Source organism: Gobio gobio, assembly GCF_949357685.1.
Source record: "Gobio gobio genome assembly, chromosome: 23".
Taxonomy (NCBI): domain Eukaryota; kingdom Metazoa; phylum Chordata; class Actinopteri; order Cypriniformes; family Gobionidae; genus Gobio; species Gobio gobio.
Window position 1 is genome coordinate 7,993,688 of NC_137119.1, and position 27,208 is coordinate 8,020,895.

The 27,208-nt window shown below is 39.8% G+C and overlaps 2 protein-coding genes across 2 annotated transcripts; one reads left to right on the forward strand and one right to left on the reverse strand.

Annotated features, from left to right (window-relative positions):
* The first annotated feature begins 7,854 nt into the window (after nt 1–7,854).
* Nucleotides 7,855–12,224, forward strand: gjd4 (gap junction protein delta 4). Its single transcript, XM_079805717.1, has 2 exons — nt 7,855–8,192; nt 9,866–12,224. Exons 1-2 carry the CDS (start codon nt 8,129–8,131, stop codon nt 11,068–11,070), a joined length of 1,269 nt encoding a protein of 422 aa, XP_079661843.1. The 5' UTR covers nt 7,855–8,128; the 3' UTR covers nt 11,071–12,224.
* Nucleotides 12,225–20,863: 8,639 nt separating this feature from the next.
* fzd8a (frizzled class receptor 8a) lies at nt 20,864–23,468 on the reverse strand. The gene has a single exon (XM_079806693.1). It carries the CDS (start codon nt 23,131–23,133, stop codon nt 21,394–21,396), a length of 1,740 nt encoding a protein of 579 aa, XP_079662819.1. The 5' UTR covers nt 23,134–23,468; the 3' UTR covers nt 20,864–21,393.
* Between the last annotated feature and the right edge of the window lie 3,740 nt (nt 23,469–27,208).

Below are 27,208 nucleotides of genomic sequence, written 5' to 3' on the forward strand. Positions count from 1 at the left end.
GAGGCCGCTGGAACCATTGCTAATGAGAGACGAGCGCGACACATGGCTCGAGAGCAGTAGAGCTTTTATTCTGCCGCAGACGACTTGTGTATGTGAGGTAACGTAGCATTGTTTTATCATATTAGATACATTTGAGTGTGCTGAAAGTTATGTTATAATGCTACTCTGTGCGTTCGCTCGACAGCTATGAGACACTTGTTGCACACTGCAGTGAGCTAGATCGATATTAGGCATGGTAAAACATCGTACTCGCGGTAAATCAAGAAAACCAGATTTAAGTTGAGCTGTATAACAATGATTCGTTTTCTGTCGATGAATGTATCCAAACAGTTCCTCACATGTCTAATAAAACACATCATATATTAAAGCGTCTTTGGTGTTTCCACGGTTTCTTCAAAATAAAACCGAACGTCGAGGGTTGCCTTAAAAAACAAGTAAAGTGAAATAGGAATAGAATGTTGTGCTAACAAATGCTTAGTTACTATAGTTCACTTACACAAGAGTTCTAGTGACTTAAAAAGAACTGTAGAGAGCACTTGATCTTTTACTTTAGATTTACTCGTGACTTAGTATAGCTACCATTGTTGTGTTTTGTATGCTGAATAAATATAAACAATCTCTATACGACATAAAGGGAAAAATTACATAGGTTAATTTTAAAGGTGACCTTAATTTCTGACTAAATCATTAAAGGGTTAGTTCACCCAAAAATGAAAATTCTGTCATTTAATTACTTACCCTCATGTCGTTCGACACCCGTAAGACCTCCGTTCATCTTCGGAACAGAAATGAAGATATTTTAGTTGAAATCTGATGGCTCTGAAAGGCCTCCATTGGCACAATGGCACTTTACACTCTCAAGACCCTTAAAAGGTACTAAAGACGTCGTTACAAAGTCTATCTCACTACAGTGGTTCTAAAATAACTATGAATCGGCGAGAATAGTTTTTGTGCGCAAAAAGACCCTAAATAACGACTTACATAAACAAGGCATCATGAAGCTTCGAAGTGTTATGAATCAGTGAGTCGAATCAGCAGTTTGAATCGCCAAATTTCAGCAGTTTGGCGGTTTGACATGCGATCTGAATCATGATTCGACTCACTGATTCATAACGCTTCGAAGCTTCATGATGCCTTGTTTTGAAATCGTCATCACTACGTCATCAGAGCCATCAGATTTCAACTAAAATATCTTCATTTCTGTTCCGAAGATGAACGGAGGTCTTACGGGTGTCGAACGACATGAGGGTAAGTAATTAATGACAGAATTTTCATTTTTGGGTGAACTAACCCTTTAACCATAGTTAATTATTCAGTCAGAAGCCAACTCAACTTTTAAAAGCAACCTATTTATTACTTCTCTGCCTTTGAAACCAAATGTGATTTATTGTTGCATTGCTGCATCAATAGGAAGAGAGTTATACTAATATTAATGTTCCAAGTGGCCAACCATATGGAACACTGATCACCATAATGGTGAGGGGATGTTTTATTTTTTGGGGGCTTGACAAAATGGCACTCAAACCAATCAATTAATCTTAACTTGGGTTTTCAGAGTAAACAAGGAATAGTATGTGAATAGTACAGATTACTAGATTTTTACAATTAAGTTACAATTAATTGTCCTGGTTAAAATTGTGTTTTTCTCTGGATTTAAACATTCTTGGAAACATTTGGGAAAATAAGTACACAAGTCAACAAAATGTATAACATTGTTCTAGTGTTGTTTGGATATTTCAATGTACATATTGTCCCTCTAAATGTCCATTTCTGCATTAACACAAAACCATACAATCTTTTTTTTTTTAAAAACCATAAAAGTCTTTAAACATTTCCCCATTGCCAAAGGACAAAAAAGCAATGACATTTGGTGGCAAAATAATTGCCTGATTTTATTGTAGTTTAGAGGACAGAATTCACCTTAATTTTCAGACTGGTTTCAACTAGAAACTGCTGCTAGAGTGAACAAATATTTCCATAATTAAACTTTTGGACAACTAGTCTTGGTCACCTCATAAGTTACATGAAAGAGGCCATAGTAGGCTATGTAAACACTTTGTCCGCCATTGGCGTAATTTTCCAGGAATCCATGTTTTCACTGTTATACAGTAGGGGCGCTATAGTCTTTATACCGCAGGACACGCGAACAAACAGGAAAACGGGTCTCATTGCATCTGCTTGTAGAAAACGGCAGTACAAACTGACGGCGATATCTATGAACTCAGCTAGCATAGCTAGTTATTTTTATTGCTGCCGTTTTATTCGTTTTAAATATCTAAATTTTAAGCCGCGTTTCCACCGCAGTAACTTTCCCCTGGAGCTAGGGACTTTGGGGTGGTACTCGGTGTGTTTCGACCGCAGGAACCGGGGTATAAATGAAGTTCTGGGTAAATATTTCCCCCTCAAAACGGCCCTGCTCGCGAGGGTAGTATTTTTTCAAAGTTCAGGAACTTCCGGGGGTGGGACTTGGGCACTGATCATGCTGATTGGATGAGCTCACCCAGCATTTTATTTCACCCTAAAAGTCAGTTGAGTTGCGAGCAGACACTTTTAGATATCAATCTGCATATGTGATGGACATCGGTTAATGCTCATCCTTGCTTGCTCCTTTGAAGGCATCTTTAGTAAAACGGCTCTTTATTTAACAAAGCACATACAAAAGACCTGAACTGGAAGCGATGCGACCTGTTTTACAGAATTTGGACGTTTGTTGCCCATAACCTCCATTGCAGATCAAAAGACAGATGAAAAAAAAAGCAGAATCAAGCAATAGAAGCATTGCTTACGCACATGTAAGCTAACGCGATCATTAAACAGCATATAAATCAAAACTGCCTAACGTTAACGCATGAAATGACGAACCCATGAAGAGGAAACGACTGAAGTTTTGGGGGTATAGGGCTCGGGCGTATGACGTCATTACTTTGCGTGGCGGCCATGTTGATGGCCTCATTTGCTGCTACTCGGACTACTGCGCACTGTTTATAGACGTGCTCCCTCTCAGTCGTGTGTCTTAATTTGGCGTTATTATTGGAAACCATGGTAAACCGTTGCTGCATTGTGGGGTGTAACACTAGATCACATAATCGCCATGGGAAAAAGTTCGAAAATGGATTAACTTTCCACCTCTTTCCTGCTTGGAGACGCAACCACGGAGACCAAGTATCCGAGGTAACAGAGTCGTCGGCTAGCTTGGATCGCGCTTGTAAGACAAACTGTTACCTGGGGATATGGTGTTGGCTGATCGCGGCTTTGACATAAAGGACAGTGTGGGACTTATGTGTGCCGAGGTAAAGATCCCTGCTTTCACAAAAGAACGCTGTCAGCTGGATGCAAGAGATGTGGGGAGCACAAGAAAAAATGCCCACCTCCGAATTCACGTGGAAAGGGTGATTGTAACCGTCCGCAACAAGTACACTATTTTGTCAGATAAAGTACCGATTCACATGGTGTTGCCAAGCAAGGACGAAGACATGACATTCCTCTATAAGATTGTGTATGTATGTTGTGCTCTGACAAACATGAGCCCTAGCGTTGAAATAAAATAAATGTGCATTAAATACAGCCATAAGTGTCTGTTGCATCCATACCCACAATCTTCAAAATAAATATACTTAAATCAATATAATGTGCAAAAGCAAGAAGTGTCACACAATCGCAATAACCGTATAATGTGCAAAAGCAAGAAGTGTCACACAATCAGATATTTTTCAGTGTTTATTTGCAAGTAGTGCAACCCGAGAACACAGAACGGTGCAGAATGCTTCAAGGTAAAAGGTTAACGTTACAAAGGCTTCATGGTCTGCAGCTCCTGAACCCATCCATTTGTGAACTGCAAATTTCATATGAATCCAAACCGTTAATAGTTCCAATTTTGTCCATATACCGGTCCCTGGCTTCCCTATTTAACGTATCCCGGTAAATTCCACATCCTTTTCGGGATTTTAACATAGTTTTTCTTTCTCCCAACTCTGCTTCTCCTCGTTCGATTTGCTGTATGTTTACATTCGCGAGGCCATCAACATGGCCGCCACGTCCCAGAATGCAACGCAGCGCCCGAGCCCTATTAATGGACTCAATCTACTCCATCTATGTTTTAATAATTGTTCTGAATTCCATCCAGATAAATACACATTCAGGTGTTTAGAATGCATGAAGCTAGAATTCAATGTTTTTTCTTTTGTTTAAAAGCAGAGGCTCTGTCCTTTCTTTTGATATATTGCATGTTCCGATATTCATAGAACAACATTTTCTGGGGGCCATGAAAGTTTGGGGAAAAATGATAAAAAGTCATAAAATGTCATTAATTTGTTTATTGGGTGTACTAGAATAGGTTAACATGTTCAAAAAACTTGAGACTGAACATTATTGCAGCATCTCTATTCCCAGTCTGATTTGATTACCACAAAGCCCCTCCTTCTGAAAAGTTCAGAGTGCATTTGATAGGTCAGCTGAACCAGTGCGTTGTGATTGGCCAAACACCTCAAGCTAGGGCCAGATGTCCTGTTTTACCCTGGGAAAGTCCCATATTTCAGCTCTATTTTTTGTGTCCCGACTTATGAAAAGAATCCTGTATTTTATCTTTCCTAGATTATCTTTGCTAGGTGATCGTGTAAAAGTAATCTTCTGTCACACAAGAATGGCTTCCTTTGATTAGGCTAATCTCGTCATAGTATATTTTGGAGAAGAAAATTACCATCCAATCTCAATTCGATTATCTTGCAGTTAGTGAAGGTAGGATATTATAGAGCACTGAGGAGGAGATCAAGTCAGGCGCAAAGATGTCAGAGAAGAGTGTGTACATTTAACGGGGATCTTCAAAAAGACTTGGTTATTATGCACAGTAAGTTGTGGAGAAAAAAAAATTCAATGTGGGGAATCCCAAATTCAGATCTCTTTGTGCCGGAATGGTCAAATACAGACACGGTTGTCAAAATTCCCATTATGTGGAGTATTATTGTCTTTTGTGGGACACTATGAGCTTTGTTACTCTGCCAATCTTCTGCATGCACAAATAAATATGAAAAGGAAAAAATTAAAAAGCATCATATTGCCTCTTTAAGAGAGCTTTAAGAAATGGAATGTTGGAGCTATAAAGCCCTCCCCAAATTTGATGTAATTTTCCCTAGAAACCAATCAAATACAGTCATACTTGCATTTAACCTAATTATATGAAATAAATAGTTAAATGACATACATTATATCGCCAAAAGTTTTGGGGCCTTTACATGCACATGAACTTTAATGACATCCCATTCATAATCCGTAGGGTTTAATATGGAGTTGGCCCACCCTTTGCAGCTATAACAGCTTCAACTCTTCAGGGAAGGCTTTCCACAAGGTTTAGGAGTGTGTTTGTGGGAATTTTTGATCATTCCTCTAGAAGCACATTTGTGAGGTCAGGCACTGATGTTGGACGAGAAGGTCTCCGCTCTAATTCATCCCAAAGGTGTTCTATCGGGTTGAGGTCAGGACTCTGTGCAGGCCAATCAAGTTCCTCCACACCAAACTCACTCATCCATGTCTTTATGGACCTTGCTTTGTGTACTAGTGCACATGTTGGAACAGGAAAGGGACATCTCCAATCTGTTCCCACAATGTTGGGAGCATGAAATTGTCCAAAATGTCTTGGTATGCTGAAGCATTAAGAGTTCCTTTCACTGGAACGAAGGGGCCAAGGCCAACCCCTGAAAAACAACCACACACCATAATCCCCCCTCCATCAAACTTTACACTTCACACAATGCAGTCAGGCAACTACCGTTCTCCTGGCGACCGCCAAACCCAGACTCGTCCATCGGATTGCCAGACAGAGAAGCGCGTTTGATCAATCCAGAGAACACGTCTCCACTGCTCTAGAGTCCAGTGAAAGCGTGCTTTACACCCCTGCATCCCACGCTTTGCATTGCACTTGGTGATGTAAGGCTTGGATGAGCTGCTCGGCCATAGAAACCCATTCCATGAAGCTCCACGCACTGTTCTTGAGCTAATCTGAAGGCCACACAAAGTTTGGAGGTCTGTAGCTATTGACTCTGCAGAGAGTTGGTGACTTCTGCACACTGTGCTCCTCAGCATGCGCTGACCCCGCTCTGTGATTGTACATGGCCAAGTTGCTGTTGTACCCAATTGCTTCCACTTTGTTATAATAGCACTAACAGTTGACCGTGGAATATTTAGTAGTGAGGAAATTTTGGGAAATTTTTGACGGTACCACGCTTGAGTTCACTGAGCTCCTGAGAGCGACCCATTCTTTCAAAAATGTCTGTAGAAGCGTCTGCATGACTAGTGCTTGATTTTAAACACCTGTGGCCATGGAAGTGATTGGAACACCTGAATTCAATGATTTGGAGGGGTGTCCCAATACTTTTGGCAAAATAGTGCATGTCCAAAAATAATGCATTGGCTATACTGGCAAGTCATTCTGAACTTAGCATATGGTCTATGCATTTTCCATCCTAAGTCTTTGGCTTTGCGCCTCTAAATGTGTCCCTGGTGAACTACACCATTGCTAGTTGCCTAAAAATTGACCTTTATTTAGCAGAGCTGGCCAGATAATCCAATTACAGAGGTATAGAAGCGAAAAATATTTAAGGCTGTATTAACAGTCATGTGGGACATATCATCTGTTCTGAATTGTGAGTCTCGACAAATGTGGGGAGTGTATTTGTGTGTTGAAAAGAACAAATTTGGTTAGACTTGCAAATGCGGTATGATTTGCATAGTTCTTTCCATGCAGGCATAAAATTAAACTGTTGTTCGCCTACTCGCTTTTAAAAACAGGATGCAATTTGCTGTACTCCTAGTGTAATTAATCTCAAAAACACATTCCAAAAAAAGAAATAATCTCCCTACTTGATTTCCCAAGACAGATTAATAATAATACTTAAGCAAAACCCAAGAAAGTCAGATGCAAAACAGCCTCCACTACAACTTCCCTCAATATATCAAAAAAGCTTTTACAGTAAGTGTTCGCTAGCAGCTGCCAATATATAATGTGTGTACCCATAAGTCTCCATTCATTAAAACGCAAGTCCTTCAAAAGCTCGGTCCAGATGTCCCTCATTCAGAGGTTGTTTAGATGAAGCTAAAAGCTTCTAGAGATTCCATCAGGATCTACTCTGATCCCATGGCATCCAGTCATGTCAAACACCTCAAGGACAGAGCTAAAGAGGGGATTCTTTTTAATAACGTAATAATAACAACCTAGCGCATAGCTAACAGACACCAAACAAACGGGACCGTATAGCTTTCAGAACAAAAGTTTATTTTCATGGTCCCTTTTGAACATTCTGTTGACTACTTTGCAACTACATTTCAACTCTCAATAGAGTATCAGTAGACTGTCTGCTTAATATCTGCCAACTCTTTATTGTGATGGTCCTTCAACAGACATTCTATTGACTGTAAGTAACTTTGCTAACCCTAAATCTACCAGTCTACTAATACTCTAATGTGAGTTGTCTGTTAATGAGACCATCAAAATAAAGTGAAACCATTACATTTGCTGTGTGATCTCAACACCCAACAAAAGACTCAATTATGTAAATGTCTATAGTATCTTAACATCAAATAAATGCACCATGATGAAATTCATGTCCGCACAAAAAGTCTTTCCCAAGGATTCTGCCACCTGAGAGCTTAGACATGACCTCTAGGAACTGGTATTGAAATGCTTTCCATCATACATGAGGATTGAATACGGGTTATTTGATGCCTGATCCAGCTAGTTATTCTCCTGTAAGGGCAAACAGAGCCTGAATATCACAGCAAGGCCTGCGTTGCCGACATGCCTTTGGTGGGTAAGAATAGCCCTACAATGGAGCTCACATCTCTCGTCTTCTGTTGTCTGAGAACAGTTGTTGTCAGGACAGAGGAAGAGGTAAGACTGGAAGCCAAGTTGGTGGTTACTCGCGAGTCTCGCCGTTGCGGATTACACCTGACCTGGTATATAGGACCTGACTAGGATTTTGAGTGCTTATAAATGGGGTTTATTTTTAATGCCCGCTTGGACTGAGTTTAATACAGTCTGTAAAACTCTTATTCTTATGTGGAATCAAGTAGGCTGTGTTTTGACCTGTGAGATATTCTGTGTTTTGCTCTCGGGGCTTGGAGGCCAAAATCTGCTGGCATGGCTAAACCTTCTGCTTCAGGCGTGATCTTCATAACACTGAACCACAACATCACTCTCACAGGTATGTGTGCGCTTTCACTGTTTTAAAACGCATTTATACAGGGGCTCCAGAAAGCATTTGGGCACCGAAACCACCTACAATGTCTGAATGTTATTGTATTTGATTTCATTAATTTTACATGCACATACGTTTGTTAGATTTTAAATGATAAGACAATAGACATACTGTTGAAAATGAAGATATCTGTACACTTGCTGGTTGTCAAACGTTAGTAGATGTTGGTAATAAATTAGATAAACTACACCCGACTTCATCCGATATAAATCACCTTGACACCAGTTTCTTAATTTCTCATGCCACGTTTATTTACTTTAGTATCTCATGCAATGATATTTATACATTCTGAACTGTACAAATACTTTGGCCCATTGTATCACTGTTTAGTATTTACAGAGTTTTGACAGTTAATGCATAATGCAAAATTATAATTCAAGATGAGGTAGCACTTTGTTCTCCTTACTACTGCTTTTTTTATATTTTAAAATTTCTGCTAAAAAATTGCAACAAAAAAAAGCCTACTGCTTATATTATGTTCGGAAGGTTTGTGGAATCGGACACACAGACCAGCAGCCACTGGTCATGTGACTATCACTGAAAACTGAGCATTTGATCACTGCATTTACTGAACTCATTTAACTTTTGCTGTTTTCTCAACAATGCAACATTGCATATTTAATTAACTCCTGATTAACATATTAATTATTATTTGAATTATCACTCAGTTTCAGGGAGTTATTTAATCATGCATTAATGTCTTTGGAATGCTTTTGTCTTTCAAACACATTAAAATGTAAATTCACGTCATTTCATATTTACATGCAATGCAGGGATCCTCCAACTTTTTTGTCACCTGAAGTTTCTTTGACTTAATATATTTAATTGAAGTACCCCTGAGATTTTCATTTGTAAGTTAGGTCAATAATAAAATTAAGTCAATAAAAATAATAAATAATAAAATTAAGTTCACGGTTCTCTGATGTTGGTTAATGATCACATGACATGTAGGCAAACTGATTTACTTAAAAGCTTTTCATTAAACTCACGAACCCCATTCTGGGAAACCCTGACGTAGTGTAATATTTAATGCACTTCATGTTGTTGATAACTAAAAATTGAATATATTTTCTTTTTCTTTGTATTTTTATATCAATATGGTACAAGATTATTCTACTCAAATGTGAGAAGCTAGGTCAAAAGTAATCCAAAAGTAGTCAGATTACATTACCTTAAATATGTAATGTAATGGTAATCTACCCAGATCTGTCCCCATGTACATACTATGTACTTATTATAGTTATGACAATAACTGGGTAATAACTAACCCTAAACCTAACCTCAACCCACGTAGTTACCATATATTACCAGTTTCTTAGGTAAGTGCACTGCAAGTACATGTAAGTGTGTGACTGTAAATTAAAATGTCTGTAAAGTGTTGAAGTAATATTGAAAAAATTCTTTAGGTCACAAAATTGATATGCTAGATGCTCTAAAACAATTGAAGCATATCTTATATATTGTCATTAAAACAATACTGAAGTTTCATTTGTCAAAAGAATACCTGGATAGCTTATTTGATCAATTGAACAACATTAAATCAATTTCCAGACCAATTTGAAAAGGTACATTATAGTTTATTTCTGAATAAGATCTGTATGCTCTCTTTCTTTCCCTAGGGAAAGCATGGCTCATCTTGGTGGTATTCCTAAGGATCCCAGTCTTGCTGTTTGCTGGTTATCCCCTCTACCAGGATGAGCAGGAGCGATTTGTGTGCAACACCATCCAGCCCGGTTGTGCCAATGTGTGCTACGACATGTTTGCCCCTCTTTCCCTTTTCCGATTCTGGCTGGTGCAGATCACTACCCTGTGCCTTCCCTACATGATGTTTATCGTCTATGTGATCCACAAAGTGAGTTCTGGCATATCTGTTGATAGCGGAACTTCCGAGTCCATAAAAGCTGACTCCATCTATAAGATCCATCAGGAATCGTTCAGCAAAGCATCTCTTTGTAAGACTGTTGTGAAGGCGGAGAAGGGGCGGGTGCAGAACTTCACAGGAGCCTACATCTTGCATCTGTTGCTTCGGATACTTGTAGAAGCCGGATTTGGAGCTGCCCATTATTACTTGTTTGGCTTCCACATCCCCAGACGCTTCATGTGTCAGCAGACACCGTGCACAACCACGGTGGACTGCTACATCTCTAGACCCACTGAGAAAACTATCATGCTGAACTTCATGTTTGGGGCAGCCGCTTTGTCCTTGCTGCTAAACATGTGTGACTTAATCTGCGCCATCAAGCGCTCCGTGAGGCAAAAAAGCAAAAGAAAGATGCTGGTGGAGAAGATGTACTCAGAGGAGCAGTACTACCTGTCAGGGAACGGGAATCAAGGTACGGATGTGAGCATCCCGCCACCTCAAGACGTGAAGGGATCGGGAGGGTTCCGCAAGAGAGGGACCAGAAACTCGAGTGGCGATGAAGCTGCTTCTGTGCTTTTGGATGACGACCCTCCTCCACCCTTACCTCTTGCAGGAATGTCTACAATTTCTGGAATGCCTGGTTCCAACAACAATGACGACAACAGCAGCTACCAACCCACCCAAGAAGAGGGGATGGTAAGAGAGGGCAGTGAAGTGGCTCTGTACCCCACTGAGCCTTCGGGGACTCCTAGATCCATCCGAGTTAGCAAACGCGGTCGTCTCAAACCTCCGCCACCTCCACGAAGGGACAAACTAGCTGCGCAAGGTGCAATTGATGTCTCGGGAGCAACAGGGGTGTGCACCAGAAGAGTAGGACAATATACTCTGGTAGAAGTGACCACGGGTGAAGACATACCGACTTCCAGTGGAGATGGCGAAGAGAAGAGGTCAGAGTGGGTTTGACTGTTACTCCACAAGACTATCCATTTGAATTTGGCTTCTGCCATTTTTAGCATGTATCCTCTAGGGATGTGTGAGACTAGCCGACTAGTCGATTAAGCAATAGTGCTGCTGGTAGTCGACTTGGAAAATACTAGTCGTTTGCAATTTTTCGTTGCTGTTGCACATTTATTTATTGTTCTGCTTTGTATCAAACTAGTATAACAATTAAGCTTGCTTAGGCTTGTCATGCTACTGGTTATGAGGGACAATACGGTATTAAAGGAGGAACATTATGAATGAAACACTTGAACAGTTGCTATATCAACATCCTAACGATAAGAAAATACGGTTGAATAATGTGTTGTTGTCAGTACACGCCATGCTTTTCTTGCGATTTTGCCGCCCGTCATGTGTACAGATACTTTTCATACATTAGACGCATGTTCAACCATAAACTGTATCAAAGACTTTAGGAAGACGGTACACTCCGATTACTTTTGAATGGGAGAAAGTGCAACGCCCAATATGGCGAATAAGCCCCGCCTTCTAAATGAAAGAGCCAATCGTTGATTGTCGTTGATCGTTAGAAGCTCCGGTTGCTATAGAAACAGGCAGTCTTCTGAGATTGCACATGCACATTAGCTTTGCCAAGGCTGAAAAATGCAGTTTTTTGTCATTATTCGAGCGTTTAGAAACCAAATTTATGAGACCGTTGTTGTCAGATTTCATTGGTGATTCTAACATATGAAATTGAATCGTAAGCTTGGCGAACAGTTTTGGAGAATTTGATGTTTCCACATTCAAAGAGATAAGAGCTGCACTTGCATGCCCGAGTGGCGTTTCAAAGATGGCCGCCGAGTGAAATTACTTGTCTTAAAGGGACTTTTGCTGTGTTCCAGTTCATTTTTATTATGCCCTTCACTCGTTAACTTCCCTCCGTCTCGTTCACTCGGATGTGCGTCATTGCTTACGTTGCATGAGTGCCCACTACTGGAGGAACATTTGCAATGGACTGAACTGGAACGTCCGAAGCCCTTGATCACTTCGAATCCACTGTGGAGTTGATTCATTATTTTTTTCCTTTACAAAATTGTTTAATGCAGCATTCTATATGTATATAGGTGTACTTGGGTTGTTTTAAATGTTTTTAAAAATAATAAAAATATCATAGAGTTGTTTGTGGTGGGGTAAATTAAACACGATATGCGGTGACATCACAATCGTGTTGCATTGTGGTATATGAAGCTGCCTGAAGTGTACATATGAAGTAGACTCGCTCCCTTGGTCAAAATCGAGGGAGCAAGGGTCTGTCCATATAGACTTCCCTTGTCCACTTCACGAAGTGGAACGCACTTCAAAATGGCGGCGGGGATTCCCCCGAGGGGAAGTGCTAAGGGAATTTCGCAAGTGCGTGTCTAAAACTGGAGTGGAACGCAGTATTGGACTGTATAAAACCTGGATACCCAAGTAGTAGTTGCTGTGGTAACGAACAACAATACCTTATGTACGACTTATGTGAACTAACTTTTATTTGAGGAATTTTTATAATATGCTATTAGTTTTGAACTTATTGACTCGAGTTGATTTGAATATGTCTATAATGGCTAATGTTGCCTAAGTGAACGCTCAAGTTATAATACAATGATCATAATGCAAGGCAAGCATGTCGCACGTGTCTGACCTATTTTTAGCGGCATTTGACTTTGTTTAAGTGGTCTTTCAAGTGGATCGCATACAGACCGTCTCCAGGGTGCGGGGCTAGACTAGTCGGTTCCAAAATTTCAGTTTAAACGGTTATGAAATTAGTCATTGCGCACATCCCTACTATTCTCATACATTGGAAGTTCTGAAGTGACATTTCAAACGCACGTAAGTTGCAAAGAAAAGTTTGGAACTTGACTGGAATAGATTGATTGTAGAGGTGAAATGTGAGGTATTATTAGAAGACGTCAACGTCATGGATACATGCCAACCCTCGGATCAACTACGCCCATCCGCATCCACCTGTGTTTGTGTTGGCTTTTTCTTTCACCAACCAGACGGGCCCTGACCTTGCTACAATCAGGGGACACCGAAGGCCATTCTAAAAACAGGCCAGTTGCAACCACCCAAGAAAAGCGGAGACTGACATATTTTCTGCTTCAACTGGGGTGGCCACCAAACAAGAACAACCCTGAGGGTACGAAGGTGCTACCTGCTTCAAAATCCTCTAGCCTGCAAAATCTCAGGGACTGTCAAGTCTCAGTCAGCAGCACCCTATCATAAAGCAATTACTGCCCAGACCGCTTTTGTATTTATGGAGGTAGCTTGCAACACTATTTCAAGGACCCTCTGCACTTTGGTTTGGAGTTTATAACAAACACTTAAAATAGAGCTCCATAATCTGGTGTAACACGAGAGCAAGACAATGCACGCATTTCAGACTCTCAGAAGCCAGCCGCAACATGCAAACGATTGGACGTGTTTGCTTTGGACAGTCACCTAGACCGCAGCCGTTCTGTCCTCACAATGTTAGTCATGTGTCTTATTAAACACACCAGAGACCTCAAGGTTTGCCTATTTGTGATGTTTCCTTATACATCACTGATGCTGCTAGGTGTTATGGACGTACATATTGTGTTTGAAATTTCTTCAGGAGACTCAGGGAATACATCAAATGTATAAATGAACTGCTTGCATGTTTCTATAGGCCTAAAATATTTACCTTTTACAGCATTTTATTGCATTGCATTACCAACGAGGAAAGCTTAAAGGTGTTTATAAGGACTACAACGATTCTGTGATTTATCAAGCATGTAAACTGTTTTTTTGTTTGCAATTAGCCAATTCTCTGCATTCTTGTGGCGCTTTGGTTGCTGTTATCATATTGTCACCGCATTAATGCATTTTATTGCATAACACGTTTTTTCAAAGAGAAAAATTAAGGTTGTTTTTGGAGTTTGTTCTTGATATGATGTATTCAAGGTGAAATTTTGCCCCGAAATGGTTTGAATAAACCAAGGAACTTGCCTGACACCCATGTGCAGCTTCCACTGTTACTGCTCTCACAGAGACGCAGCGCCCTCTGCTGGCAGGAGTTGATAATGCTTCTTTTTTTTCTCTTTTTTTTGGAAAGGTTAAAGCAGGGGTGTCCAATCCTGCTCCTGGAGGGCCATTGTTGGAGTTTAGCTCCAACCTCAATTAAACACACCTGAACCAGCTAATCAAGATCTTGGCATAGAAATATCCAGGCAGGTGTGTTGAGGTAAGTTGGAGCTAAACTCTGCAGGGCCGACTTTGGACACCCCTGGGTTAAAGGGATAGTTTATCCAAAAATGAAAATTCTGTCATCATTTACTCACCCTTAAAGTTGTTCTGCTGGACACAAAAGAAGATGGGGCTAAAGGCACACCTTAAGAAAAAATGTGCTTTGCACTACTCCTATACTGTATGATATACAGAAAAATATATGTTTGTATTGAACATTTATGGAGCAACAGATTTTGTGTATAAATAAATCATAAAAGTGGCTTATTTTGTTTAAAAGTCTTAAAAATCTATGGGGTGTCAAGGGCATTTAACCCCACACACAGGGTAAAAGGCAAACAGTATTGGTACAAATACTTTCGCTAAAATGTGTTTTTAATAATGTCTAAGTTAATACTTATTCAAAACAATCACTTTAGCAAATTTTGCACTATTTTCTGTTGATTTTGAAGAATACAATAATACATTTTTGATCAATAAATATGCTGTCATTAAAATATGTTAATATAGTAAATATATCTGAAAAATATAGGAACAAAATCATTTAAAAAAGTTAAGATTCTGAAAGCATTGAAGGAGATCCCATAATTTAATATAGATTTACAGTAACAATAAATCATATTTTACTATATGATATGATTAATATCACATTTTTAAATTATGGGTTCATTATAAATATGGTGATTATCTCTAAGGTGGACACCCACCTTAATATACGATACCATCTAATCATGTCATGTCAACAAATGGAAAAGTCAGCCAGATATTTATCATGTTAAATATGGTATCATATTTATCAACTTTGCGCTGCCCGTGGTTGCATCAAATATCAGACAAATTCCCAAGTGCATCTTGAAAAGCTTTGGAAAGTGCTGAGTCAGGTTTTTGTGCCATCTAGTGGTCTAGAGGATAATAAAATCAAAGGAGCCTTTTACCCTGTGGAGCTTTAGCCCCGTTGTACCCTATTCTGAATGTCGGGAACCAAACAGTTGATGGACCCCATTGACTTCTATACTATTTTGTTTTCCTTACTGTGGAAGTCAATGGGGTCCATTAACTGTTGAGTTCCCCATATTCTTCAAAATATCTTATTTGGTGTTCAGCAGAAAAAGAAGAGAAGGGTGAGTAATGACAGAGTTTTCTTTTTGTTGTTGTTGTGAACTATCCCTTTAAGTAGCAATGATTGGTCGAAGGTACCTAAAATTGGCGTTATCTAGCGGGCCGGAAGTTGTCTTTGCTTGGTCAGGTAAGGCTGGGCTAAATAATACGTTTATTGTTTTAACTCTTCCATGTGTCTTTTCAATTAAATCACTATTAAAGTATCTCAGACTCATTATTCAGTCAATTATTGTTTTTTGTTTTTTTATTATTGGAACACTTTTGACAACGTCATAAAAATAACAACAAAAAATAGACAAAATGCATAAAGGGCCAGGGGTAATATAAATTTCATTATAATAGAGGTGTCTCAAGAGACACTTTTTAACAATCAGGCAAAACGTCATAGAGCATACATATATCGCCTGTATATTATAGGAAAGAATGAATATTATAAGATGTACACAATGTTATGGATTTTAAGGCTTTAATATTGCTGGAGGTAGATATTGTATCAGTAATACTTCAAATCTTTACAAAATATAATAAACAATACAAAAAAAGACACAAAATTGCACTTATGTAAAATAAAAAAATCAGCTAGTAAAATAATAGAAATGTTTTGTCCTTTAGATTCTTATCAACAGGATAAAAACCAAACAAAATATCCTTGCACAACAAAGAAAACTTGTCTACGAGTGAAGAACATATTAATAAACAGAATTGTTCCCAAAAAATTGTTACATGGACACATTCCCAAAAGAGATGAGGGACAGACTCATCTACGGGTCCACAAAAGGACAAAGAGGATCCTTCTCCGGAAACCTTTTCTTAATATAAAGATTCACAGGGTACATCCGATGTAGCAATTTATATGATACCTCTTTAACCTTATTCGTAATTAAATATTTATTGGGTAAAGACCCCACATTCTTCCAGGGAATATTATAATGATTACTCCAGTAAAAAACAACAGAAGGGACAGTAGTTATATCATTCTGAAAGAGATGTTGAATCTTTCTGTTCCTGAGAGAAGGACTGCATGCAAAGCACATTTTCCCTGTCTGTGTTTCACAGGGATTAGTCAAGGAAATAACGGAGGATAAAGACTCCGAGTTTATTAAAAGAACAATAGCTCCATTGGGAATGACGCCCATATGGCAAAGTCACGTGGGGTGACAGGAATACAATATTTAGTTAAGAACTCAGAATAAGAAAGCAAGTGACCATTATTATTTAGAAGCTGAGAAACTAAAATAATTTTATTTTTAAAAAATATATATATTTATTTTTTATAACAGATATCCTGGTTATTCCAGATAGAATTATGGTGGGGACTGAAGTTGTGTTTATAAATTAAGTGCCAGGCCAAAAGCACCTGTTTGTGGAAGTTTGATCATTTAATTGGTAGTTTAGAGATGATATAATTACATACCAACAAAAAGGGGAGACCACCGACTTTGGAGAAAACATAATTGGGAATAGCATTCCAAAAGTAATCGGAATCATTCAGAAATTGCCTTAACCAATTTATCCTGTATAGTTTAAGGAAGAGAAGTTAAGAAAATGTAGACCCCCATCATCATAACTGCTTATAACGAGAGACTTTTTGATGTAGTGTCTTCTGAAGGAAGTCAAAAAGCATTCTATCGACCTCACCACAGATGAGAGCAGGGTAGGTTATCAGTGAAATTGCCTACCCTGAGCTTGGGCAAGGAGTGCCCTTCCTCTTAAAGACAAGTCCCTTTGGAACCCGGAATTTATATTTTTCTTAGCTTCAGCCACTACTGGATCAAAGTTGAACCTACCTCTAGTATTGTCATCTTTACAAAGTTATACCTAAATAACAGACTTGAGATTTAACTGGGATATTATAAAGGGAAGTGGCAGAACAAGATTTTATGGCAAGCAGCTCACATTTATCTAGATTCAAAGTTAAGCCAGAAGCTTAAAATACTTTAATATAGCCACAGGGATCTGTGAATCATCTTTTAGAAAGAGAGTGGTGTTGTCAGCTGGTTTATGAGAATATGATTATCAGCAATATTGATACCTTAAACTACTAATCAGCAAATAAGATGTAATGAGCTGAGCGGCTATTAAAAATAATAGGGTGAAACCGGGCAACCCTGGCGAACCCCTCTGAAGACTTCAAATCTGGGAGAAGTACCAGATTTAAAGGGTTAGTTCACCCAAAAATGAAAATTAGCCCATAATTTACTCACCCTCAAGTCATCCTAGGTGTATATGCCATTCTTCTTTCAGACGGATAAAATCAGAGTTATATTACAAAAGTCCAGGCTAATCTAAGCATTAGAATTGGATTCATAGTTGCTCTGTTTTTGAAGTCCATAAAAAGTGCATCTGCCCTTCAAATAACGTGCTCCACGCGGCTCTGGGGTGTTAATAAAGGCCTTCTGAAGCGAATCGATGCGTTTGTGTAAGAAAAATATCCATATTTAAAACTTTATCAAGTAAACTGTCGACCGACCGCCTTCCGTGTTCAATTTATGGTAACATTTTTGAAAGTTCCCCTGCCAATCGAAAGACTAACGTGACCAGGTCCGCTCGTCATGACGTCACGTACGCATCTTGAGTTTCACTTTCAACATTCAACACTTTTCCATGGAAGGCGGTCGGCCGAAAGTTTACTTGATAAAGTTTTAAATATGGATATTTTTCTTACACAAACGCGTCGATTCGCTTCAGAAGGCCTTTATTAACACCATGGAGCCGCATGGAGCACGTTATTTGACGGACCGATGCACTTTTTATGGACTTCAAAAACAGAGCAACTATGAATCAAATTCTAATGCTTGGATTAGCCTGGACTTTTGTAATATAACTCCGATTTTATCCATCTGAAAGAAGAATGTCATAGGCCTACACCTAGGAGGACTTGGGGGTGAGTAAATTAGGCCTATGGGCTAATTTTCATTTTTGGGTGAACTATCCCTTTAAGATTAATTGAGCAGTTGCCATTTTAATACAGCGTGTGGATAGTTTTGCTAAATAAATCACCAACGCCAAACTTGTATGCAGAGATTGTAGGAATTGTTCTGTTCAGTAGACCTCTGCTGCAGCAGCGCGTAGACGGCGTTGTCACATGTTAGCTGTTACTTTCCTCAGCGCTTTAGAGTAGGCTAGGACCTAAAGACAAATCACGGTCGTTTCCGATTAGCCTTCTCGATGAGGCTTTCAATGATTGATTTATTAAATTAGATGGGTCGAAATTGTTTGTCAGATAACAATCTTTCATTAAATATGTAATTTCTAATTTGAAATGTAAAGCGTCCTGGCTGAGATTGAACCGCTGGGGTTTTTGCTTTTTGAACGGTTTCTTGAGGAATAACTTCTCGTAGGTATTTGCCTTTTAGTGTTTTTTTCTGTCTGTGATTGTGAAGCTAACTATTAACACATTCTACTACATGAAAGACTCATAGTTTTACTATCATTTATGATATTATAATATGGGCTCACCACAAGTGAGGAAGGACGAAAGCTATTCCAAAATATTAATCATAGGCCTACTTTATTTATGTATAACTTTTTCAGCACTTTTGTCATAGTTAACTGTTATGTTCTGTGACATTTACATTGGAATAATGGTCTACAGAAGCTTTAATTTATTTAATAAAAAAAAATCGCTAGCCTCCCTCAAACCGGCGTTTTTCTGTAGAAGTTAGCCCTTTTAATAAACATTTCCACACTTTCTTATACAAATCTTACACACAATGCACTTAATGTTCGTGTATTGCCCTCGGGTGTGTATACATTTACATATCTGTAGCTATACTTAGGCCTACAGCTTCGAGCTGAGGCGTGTAAACAACCTAATAAATCGTCTGATAACGTGCGTTGCAGTATTAAGACGATAAAAACGCTCAAATTAAAGGGATAGGCTACTTAACCCCCCAAAAAATGAAAATTCTGTCAACATTTTCTACTCGCCCTCAAGTTGTTTCAAACCTGTATGAGTTTCTTTCTTCTGCTGAACACAAAAGATGAAGAATGTAACGAAACGGTTGATTGACCCCAGTCAATGGGGACCAGCAGCTGTTTAATTACCGACATTCTTTAAACTATCTTATTTTATGTTCAGAAGAAGAAAGAAAGAAAGTCATATTGGTTTGGAACAGCTCGAGGGTGAAATGATGACGGAATATTCATGTTTTAGGTGAACTAAACTTGGCAAGTGTGTGTAATTCTTAACATTGGCCGCTAGGTGGAGACACAGTCCATCAAAACAAGTCTTTATTGTTGTCTGAAGATTCATATGAATGCACTCTGATAATAGTTTCAAATATTGTCGTTCACTATACATGTATTAGGCCTATCTTTTTATGAAGAACAACTTTACACCGGTTTTCATTATTTCTTACCTTCTCTTTTTACAGTACCATGAATCCACCAACATGTTTGTTTTGTGTGTTAAAGATGGAAATACATCCACATCAAGTTTTTAAATGAAGTGCTCACAGAAATGGGAAAAGGTTTTACAACTCTAACCAAGACAAGGCTTAAGATAGACTAAAGTTTTGTCTCGAGATGTACACCAGTAATGTTTTTTTTTTTAATATATATAAGGCACATTTATAAAAGATACTTAACTGCCCTAATTGAACTGAGGCCTAATCCTGACTTAATCTAAACCCTGTCTGTGAAACCAGGCCCTTATGAAACATTTATAGAAGACTTTCATAGAAGGCCAAAGAATTTTAGATCATAGACCGTTGTATTTGAGTCTAATCGAGTAAATGATTTCTCATAATCACAGAGTATGAAATGCGTTCGAGAGGTTGATTAAACCGGTTTGTGGTTTAGTTGTAAGCAGACCAACCTGTTAGAGAAATAAAGCATTCCAAGTATATAAAAACTTTGGGTCATTCTTTGTCTAAGAAACTCCACTGGCGTCTTACAAAAAGGATGACGTAAGGGACCACCTGTAGGTTTCCATTCACTGTCCCTGCGAGTGTAACTACCATTAATACCACAGCTGAAATCCCCCCCCAAAAAGGACGTTTTGGTAGTGTTAACAAAAATTAAACTGTCACAGGTTCTCTCTAACAAAACACGGCTGGGGCCCCGGGCTTCAAAAAATTTCTACAACGTCGATCAAAGGACAACGGTCTCAAATTAGACATAAAAAAACGCTGTGGCGCATCAGTCTAAAGGTTCTATCTACATGGCACCTTTATTCTTTACTTTAAAAGAAAGATCAAAGTTTCCCCAGATGAAAAGGGCCCGTTTCCTGCATTTAAACCCCATTCCCCGGCCCTCTTTTAGTAAATTAAGTAGCAAGCACGTGAAGGGTTCAACAATTACGGAGATTCTCCAGCACAAGGCCCTTGTCTCTAATTAGGCCTCAGATAGCTAAAAGAGTTTCTCCACAAAAGCATCTTCAATGGGAATGACCACAAAGAGCCGCGGAGATGCGGATCACTCATTACCACGAGTCCGGATTCCTCAAAAAGTTTTTATTGTCAAAATAAACGTCATATTTGCTTTGCATGTGGCATCTACACTATATACAAATGTACAATAATTTTATAAATCTTCTTTTATACACCATTTACAAGTTTGTATAAATACATTTCGCAATTTAAAAAACAAAACAATAGACAACCCGTATATAATAACAATGACAACAATAATTGGGCACTAAGACGTTAAGGCTTATTCAAACCATCTTTGATTGTTCAGACAATTCAAAACTTGTCTTACAACAACGTGTAAAAAGCAAAGGAGGCCAAAATGCTGCAAGTTGGGGACGTGTGTGTGTTACTCCACTATAGGAACAATGTAATGCCCAAACTCTCCTTATAAGAATGACTGATTGCATGTCATGTCCATATCAATAGAATGGAATTAGCGAAACGTAATTGTTTCTGCATTGTTTCAACCAGTTCTTCGGCTAATAGAAACCATCAACAAGTTCATTTGTATGCAAATGACTGAAAGGCTAAGAGAACCCCCGACAATTAATAGGGATTTCTCGTTTCAGACCTGGGACAAAGGCATCTGCTTGGGGCAGGACACTGAGCTGGCGGTACCGGACCTCCACGTTAATCCCGTGCTGACGTCACTGTACATGGAGCCACCGGAGCCCTTGCTGCCCCAGCAGCAGCGCGTGCAGAAACTCCTCCAGGACTCCAGGGTCTTGCCGGACCAGGTCCAAACTCCAGAGGTGATGCCCACCAGAAGGCACATGAAGTATTTGAGCATGAAGACGGCATAGTCCGGCCTCTTGATCTCCTGCTCCAATAAGCACGAACAGTTGTGCGTGATCTCCCAACTTTGTCTGTTGTGCTGCTCGTAGAAGTAACACGCCACGATGATGGTGGCGGGGACGGTGTAGAGCACCGTGAAGATCCCGATCCGGATCATCAGCTTCTCTAGCTTGTCCGTTTTAGTGCCACCCTGCTTAATAACGCTTCTGATCCTAAAGAGCGACACAAATCCAGCCAAAAGAAACATGGTGCCGATGAATAGGTAGATCACCAGCGGCGCCAGCACGAAGCCCCGCAGGTTGTCCAGGTTCTGGTTGCCCACGTAGCAGATCCCGGCGACCGGGTCGCCGTCCACCGAGCTCAGCGCCAGCACGGCGATGGACTTCATGGACGGGATGAGCCAGGCGGCCAGGTGGAAGTACTGAGAGTAGCCCGCGATGGCCTCGTTGCCCCACTTCATGCCCGCCGCGAGGAACCAGGTGAGCGAGAGGATGACCCACCATATCGAGCTGGCCATCCCAAAGAAATAAATCAACAAAAACACAACGGTGCACAGCGCGGGGCCGGTGGTTTCGTAGTGAATGTGCTCCACGTCATACTCCCGGTTACAGGCCACTTTCTCGTGCCCGGCGATCAGTCGCACAATGTAGCCGATCGACACAAACATGTAGCACGCCGAGAGGAAAATAATCGGGCGCTCGGGGTATTTAAACCGCTCCATGTCTATTAGAAAGGTCGCGACGGTGGCGAATGTGGAGATGAAGCATAACACCGACCAAAGTCCGATCCAGAAGGCCGTGAAAGTCCGCTCGTCCTGGGTGAAATACGGGTTGTGACACGGCATGGCGCAGTTGGGGATCTGACCCGTCTTGACGCGGTTGTACAGCGGGTGTCGGTCGCTGCTCACCGCCACCATCGGCGCGCGGCACTGGCAGCCCGGCTCGCAGGGTTTAGTCGCTTTGGGTCCGGCGCCAGCGCGCCCGCTTTTCTTTTTGTGCGGGTTAAAGGCTTTGCTCGGGTAGTTGGTGGGTTTGGACAGCACCGGCGACACCGTGGTGGAGTCGGTTCGGTTGTAGTCCATGCACAGCGTGTCAGGTGCTCCCTGCACGGGCAGCAGATCGCACCTCATCCGGTCCGGCCAAGGGAAGCCGTACTGCCGCATCAGCGGGGCGCAGCCAGCCTTGGCTCGCTCGCATACGCTCCGACACGGCGGCAGGGGTTTCTTATAGTCCTCCAGGCATATGGGGGTGTACATGCTGCACAGGAAGAACTTGAGATCCGGGGAGCACTGGATCTCCACCAGAGGCCAGAACTGGTGCACCTCCAAGCCGGCTTCATCCTGCGTGTCGTGGTTGAACTGGTTGGGCATGTAGGTGTAGTTGTAGCCGATGCCCTTGCACAGAGGAACGGCTATCTCCTGACAGGTGATCTCCTTGGCCGTGGTGCCGCTCGACCGGGGCAGCAGGGCAAGCGCGAGGAACAGGTAAATCCCCAACAGGTAGCACTCCATCCTTTCCCCCTGTCGACACGAGCAACGCAGCGCTGGAAACAGTTCGGTTCAGACCCTGCAGAGCAGACCCATCTCCGCTTCACTTGTTCGGCACGGAGTTGCGGTTGGGTTGCATACCGAGAATAAATAGCCCTCGGACGGGCGCAGGCAAAATGGCTGAGGGAATAAATGCAAGCGTTTCGTATTTCCTCTCCTTATTCCCGCTCCGGCGATTTGTTAAAAAAAAATAAACAAAGCCGCGTTCCAATATTCAAAACTTCTCTGTTGGCAAGAAAACTCTCGGCGTAAACGCGTTTTCTACATTCGTGGTGTTCGCGAGAGCCTTTCTCATACAAATCAGTGCTGTAGAGCAGACGCACTGAGTATAAAAGACAGCCGGACAGACACGCCCCCCGCGCGCCACTCGCCAATCGCAGAGCGGCGAGGGCGGGTCCCCGAGACATGTCAATCACGTTTGCTCAAGGTGTACAATTGCAGAAAGCAGGGAACGCAAATTAGATCAAAGATACAAGTTTATGCCCCGAGGAGGCAGATCACGCATTCACACCTCAAACAAATGATCATTTGTATCGAATCTTTACATCTTATGATGTCTTTGTTTACCAGACTTGGACTTAGATGTTCGTAATTTCTAAAATATTTTAAACCAGCATTAAATTATTGTTCAATCATTTATTATATTTTTAATAGTATAGAAAAGGAATATTTTTTCCGAAACATTGAGATTTTAGACAAAAAAACTGTTATAATAAAAAAAAAAAATATATATATATATATATATATATATATATATATATATATATATATATATATATATATATATATATATATATATATATATATATATATATAGATATATAGATATATAGATATATATATATATATAGATATAGATATATTTATATATTAGGGCTGTCAAAAGATTAATCGTGATTAATCACATTCAAAATAAAAGTTAGTGTTTACATAATATATATGTGTGTACTCTGTTAATTATTATTTATATATAAATACACACACATTCATGTATTAAGAAATATTTGCATGTATATACTGTAAATACATTTATATAATCTATAATATATATAAATATAAATGTTTTATATTTAAAAATAATATTTTTTTCTTAAATATATACATGCTTGTGTGTGTATTTATATATAAATAATTAACAGAGTACACACATATATTATGTAAACACAAACTTTTATTTTGGATGTGATTAATCGCGATTAATGTTTTGACAGCCCTAATATATATATATATATATATATATATATGTGCTTTATAAATACTAATAAACAGCCAATATCCTAGTAATATGCATGCTAATAACCAACTAATAACTTTTCTTTTTTTCATAAATAGAACTGTGATGATGTGCCAAAAACACACAGCACATACATAGCATTTATAAATTACATATATTAAAAAATAGTTTTAGATGGGTTATAACATGCCAGCCACACTGCTTGTTATCCACCCATATTCATATTCAAATTCAAATTCGACTGTTTGAATGCTGCAATTTCATCAGAAAATGACCGTTGTTTCAGCCTATTATTTTACGGAAGTCTGCAGAGATAAAAATATGAAATACAGCAACAGTCCGTCTCGTCGGGCCCTGTAATGTATCAGGGTTAATTTGTGAATGATAGGGCCTGGTGGGGGGTTGTCCCGCCGGCGGAGCGGGGAGTTGATGTTTTAATGGAGGTGTGGATGCGCGGAGCTCCTGCGGAGGATGTAATTACTGCAAACTCAAGAACAAGCAAAGCAGTTTGTTAAACAGTGGCAGCGGACAAGCAACCCCTTCCCCCAACTCATTATCACGGGCCGTCTTAAAGGAAGTGCAATGTCATAGTAAAATTAGAGAGCGTGAAACAAATGATTAAAGCGCTCCCTCACAAACACGTTCATGTTCAATAGCTACAGAAGGAGTTTTTTACCCGGATCTCTTTGAAGCATTGTCCGATGCCTTAAAAGGCCCATACGTCCATCAGAAGTAATTACAGTTACCTAAATGTAATATGCATAAAGCCGTTTCCTCTGCTACAACTGTTGAACGATTTCCATTACAAAGCTGCGGTGACGTTATGGGACATCACACACCCCAAACCGGTTTGTTTTTCTTCGCTTTGAGCTCCGATATCTCGATAATTATTTTGGTCCTTTCTGCTGGGGATTTAGGAACAGGTGTGCCCTCTGAGGGTTGTGGCGAACGCGGGCAGATGAAAAGTAGAATCACTTTGGCTGATTATGTCCATTATTCCCCCAGCCATATTGATTAACAGGAAGATAGAGCACACTCTAGTCTCCAGCAGTTGGAGCGTAACCTTTTACCCTGGCTCTATCCCAGCTCCGGCCGGGCTTGGGTTACATAGTGCCCGGGCATTCCAGAGTACAAATGGAATTAGTGCATCTGTTGGAAAGTTAATTTTCAAATCACCATTGAATGAGTCTTTAGAAAGAGCTGAAATGGTGGCCGGTGGCTATCAGCCAAAATAACACGCCTTCTTGTGTAGCAGTATTACAGGCCTACGGATTCTTTGTGTGCTTATTATTATTATTTCTAAAGCGTGGATTATGAAGCTTCAGATGGGAATTCATTGTAGAAGTAAGAGACTCTTTCCCAAATAGTATTCCGACAATGCTCCGTTGAGCTCTACGTTCAGTTCTTCTGTAGTTTTGATGCGCTCCGTGTAAATTGCTTTCGGACTGTATTAACTCAAGCTAAGAGTAAATGTAACTAAAGAAATGAAAATCTGCTTACAGTGTTTGTGGCAAAATGTTGATAATCACAGAAAATCATTAGCATAAACTTTCTCAGTATTTTTTTTAAAGTAAAAATTAAAAATCATGATTACTGTGGACACTTACAATACGTAAACAGAGTCATGTGCTCCACTTAAATGCATCAAGTCATTTTGTTTATCTATCTATCTATCTATCTATCTATCTATCTATCTATCTATCATCTATCATCTATCATCTATCATCTATCTATCTATCTATCTATCTATCTATCTATCTATCTATCTATCTATCTATCTATCTATCTATCTATCTATCTATCTATCATCTATCTATCTATCTATCTATCTATCTATCTATCTATCTATCTATCTATCTATCTATCTATCTATCTATCTATCTATCTATCTATCTATCATCTATCATCTATCATCTATCTATCTATCTATCTATCTATCTATCTATCATCTATCTATCTATCTATCTATCCATGTCCGTTCATCCATCCATCCATGTCCATTCCTGTCTTTCTATCCATCCATCAATCCATCCATCCATCCATCCATCCATCCATCCATCCATGTCCAATCATGTCTTTCTATTCATCCATCAATCCATCCAACCATCCATCCATCCATCCATCCATCCATGTCCATTCATGTCTTTCTATTCATCCATCAATCCATCCATCCATCCATCCATCCATCCATCCATCCATCCATCCATCCATCCATCCATCCATGTCCATTCATGTTTTTCTATTCATCCATCCATCCATCCATCCATCCATCCATCCATCCATCCATCCTTTCTTTCTATCCATCCATCCATCCATCCATCCATGTCCATTCCTGTCTTTCTATCCATCCATCCACCCATCCATCCATGTTGATTCCTGTCTTTCTATCATCCATCCATGTCCATTCCTGTCTTTCTATCCATCCATCCACCCATCCATGCATGTCCATTCCTTTCTTTCTATCCATCCATCCATCCATGTCCATTCCTGTATTTCTATCCATCCATCCACCCATCCATCCATGTTGATTCCTGTCTTTCTATCATCTATCCATCCATTTCCATTCCTGTCTTTCTATCCATCCATCCACCCATCCATCAATGTTGATTCCTGTCTTTCTATTATTCATTCATTCATTCATTCATTCATTCATTCATTCATTCATTCATTCATTCATTCATTCATTCATTCATTCATTCATTCATTCATTCATTCATTCATTCATCCATCCATCCATCCATCCATCCATGTTGATTCCTGTCTTTCTATCCATCCATCCATCCATCCATGTTGATTCCTGTCTTT

Coding starts and splice junctions, on each gene's coding strand:
- gjd4 (XM_079805717.1), top strand. CDS start 8,129: ATGGCTAAACCTTCTGCTTCAGGCGTGATCTTCATAACACTGAACCAC. Junction 8,193..9,865: donor CCACAACATCACTCTCACAG/GTATGTGTGCGC, acceptor TTCTTTCCCTAG/GGAAAGCATGGCTCATCTTG.
- fzd8a (XM_079806693.1), bottom strand. CDS start 23,133: ATGGAGTGCTACCTGTTGGGGATTTACCTGTTCCTCGCGCTTGCCCTG.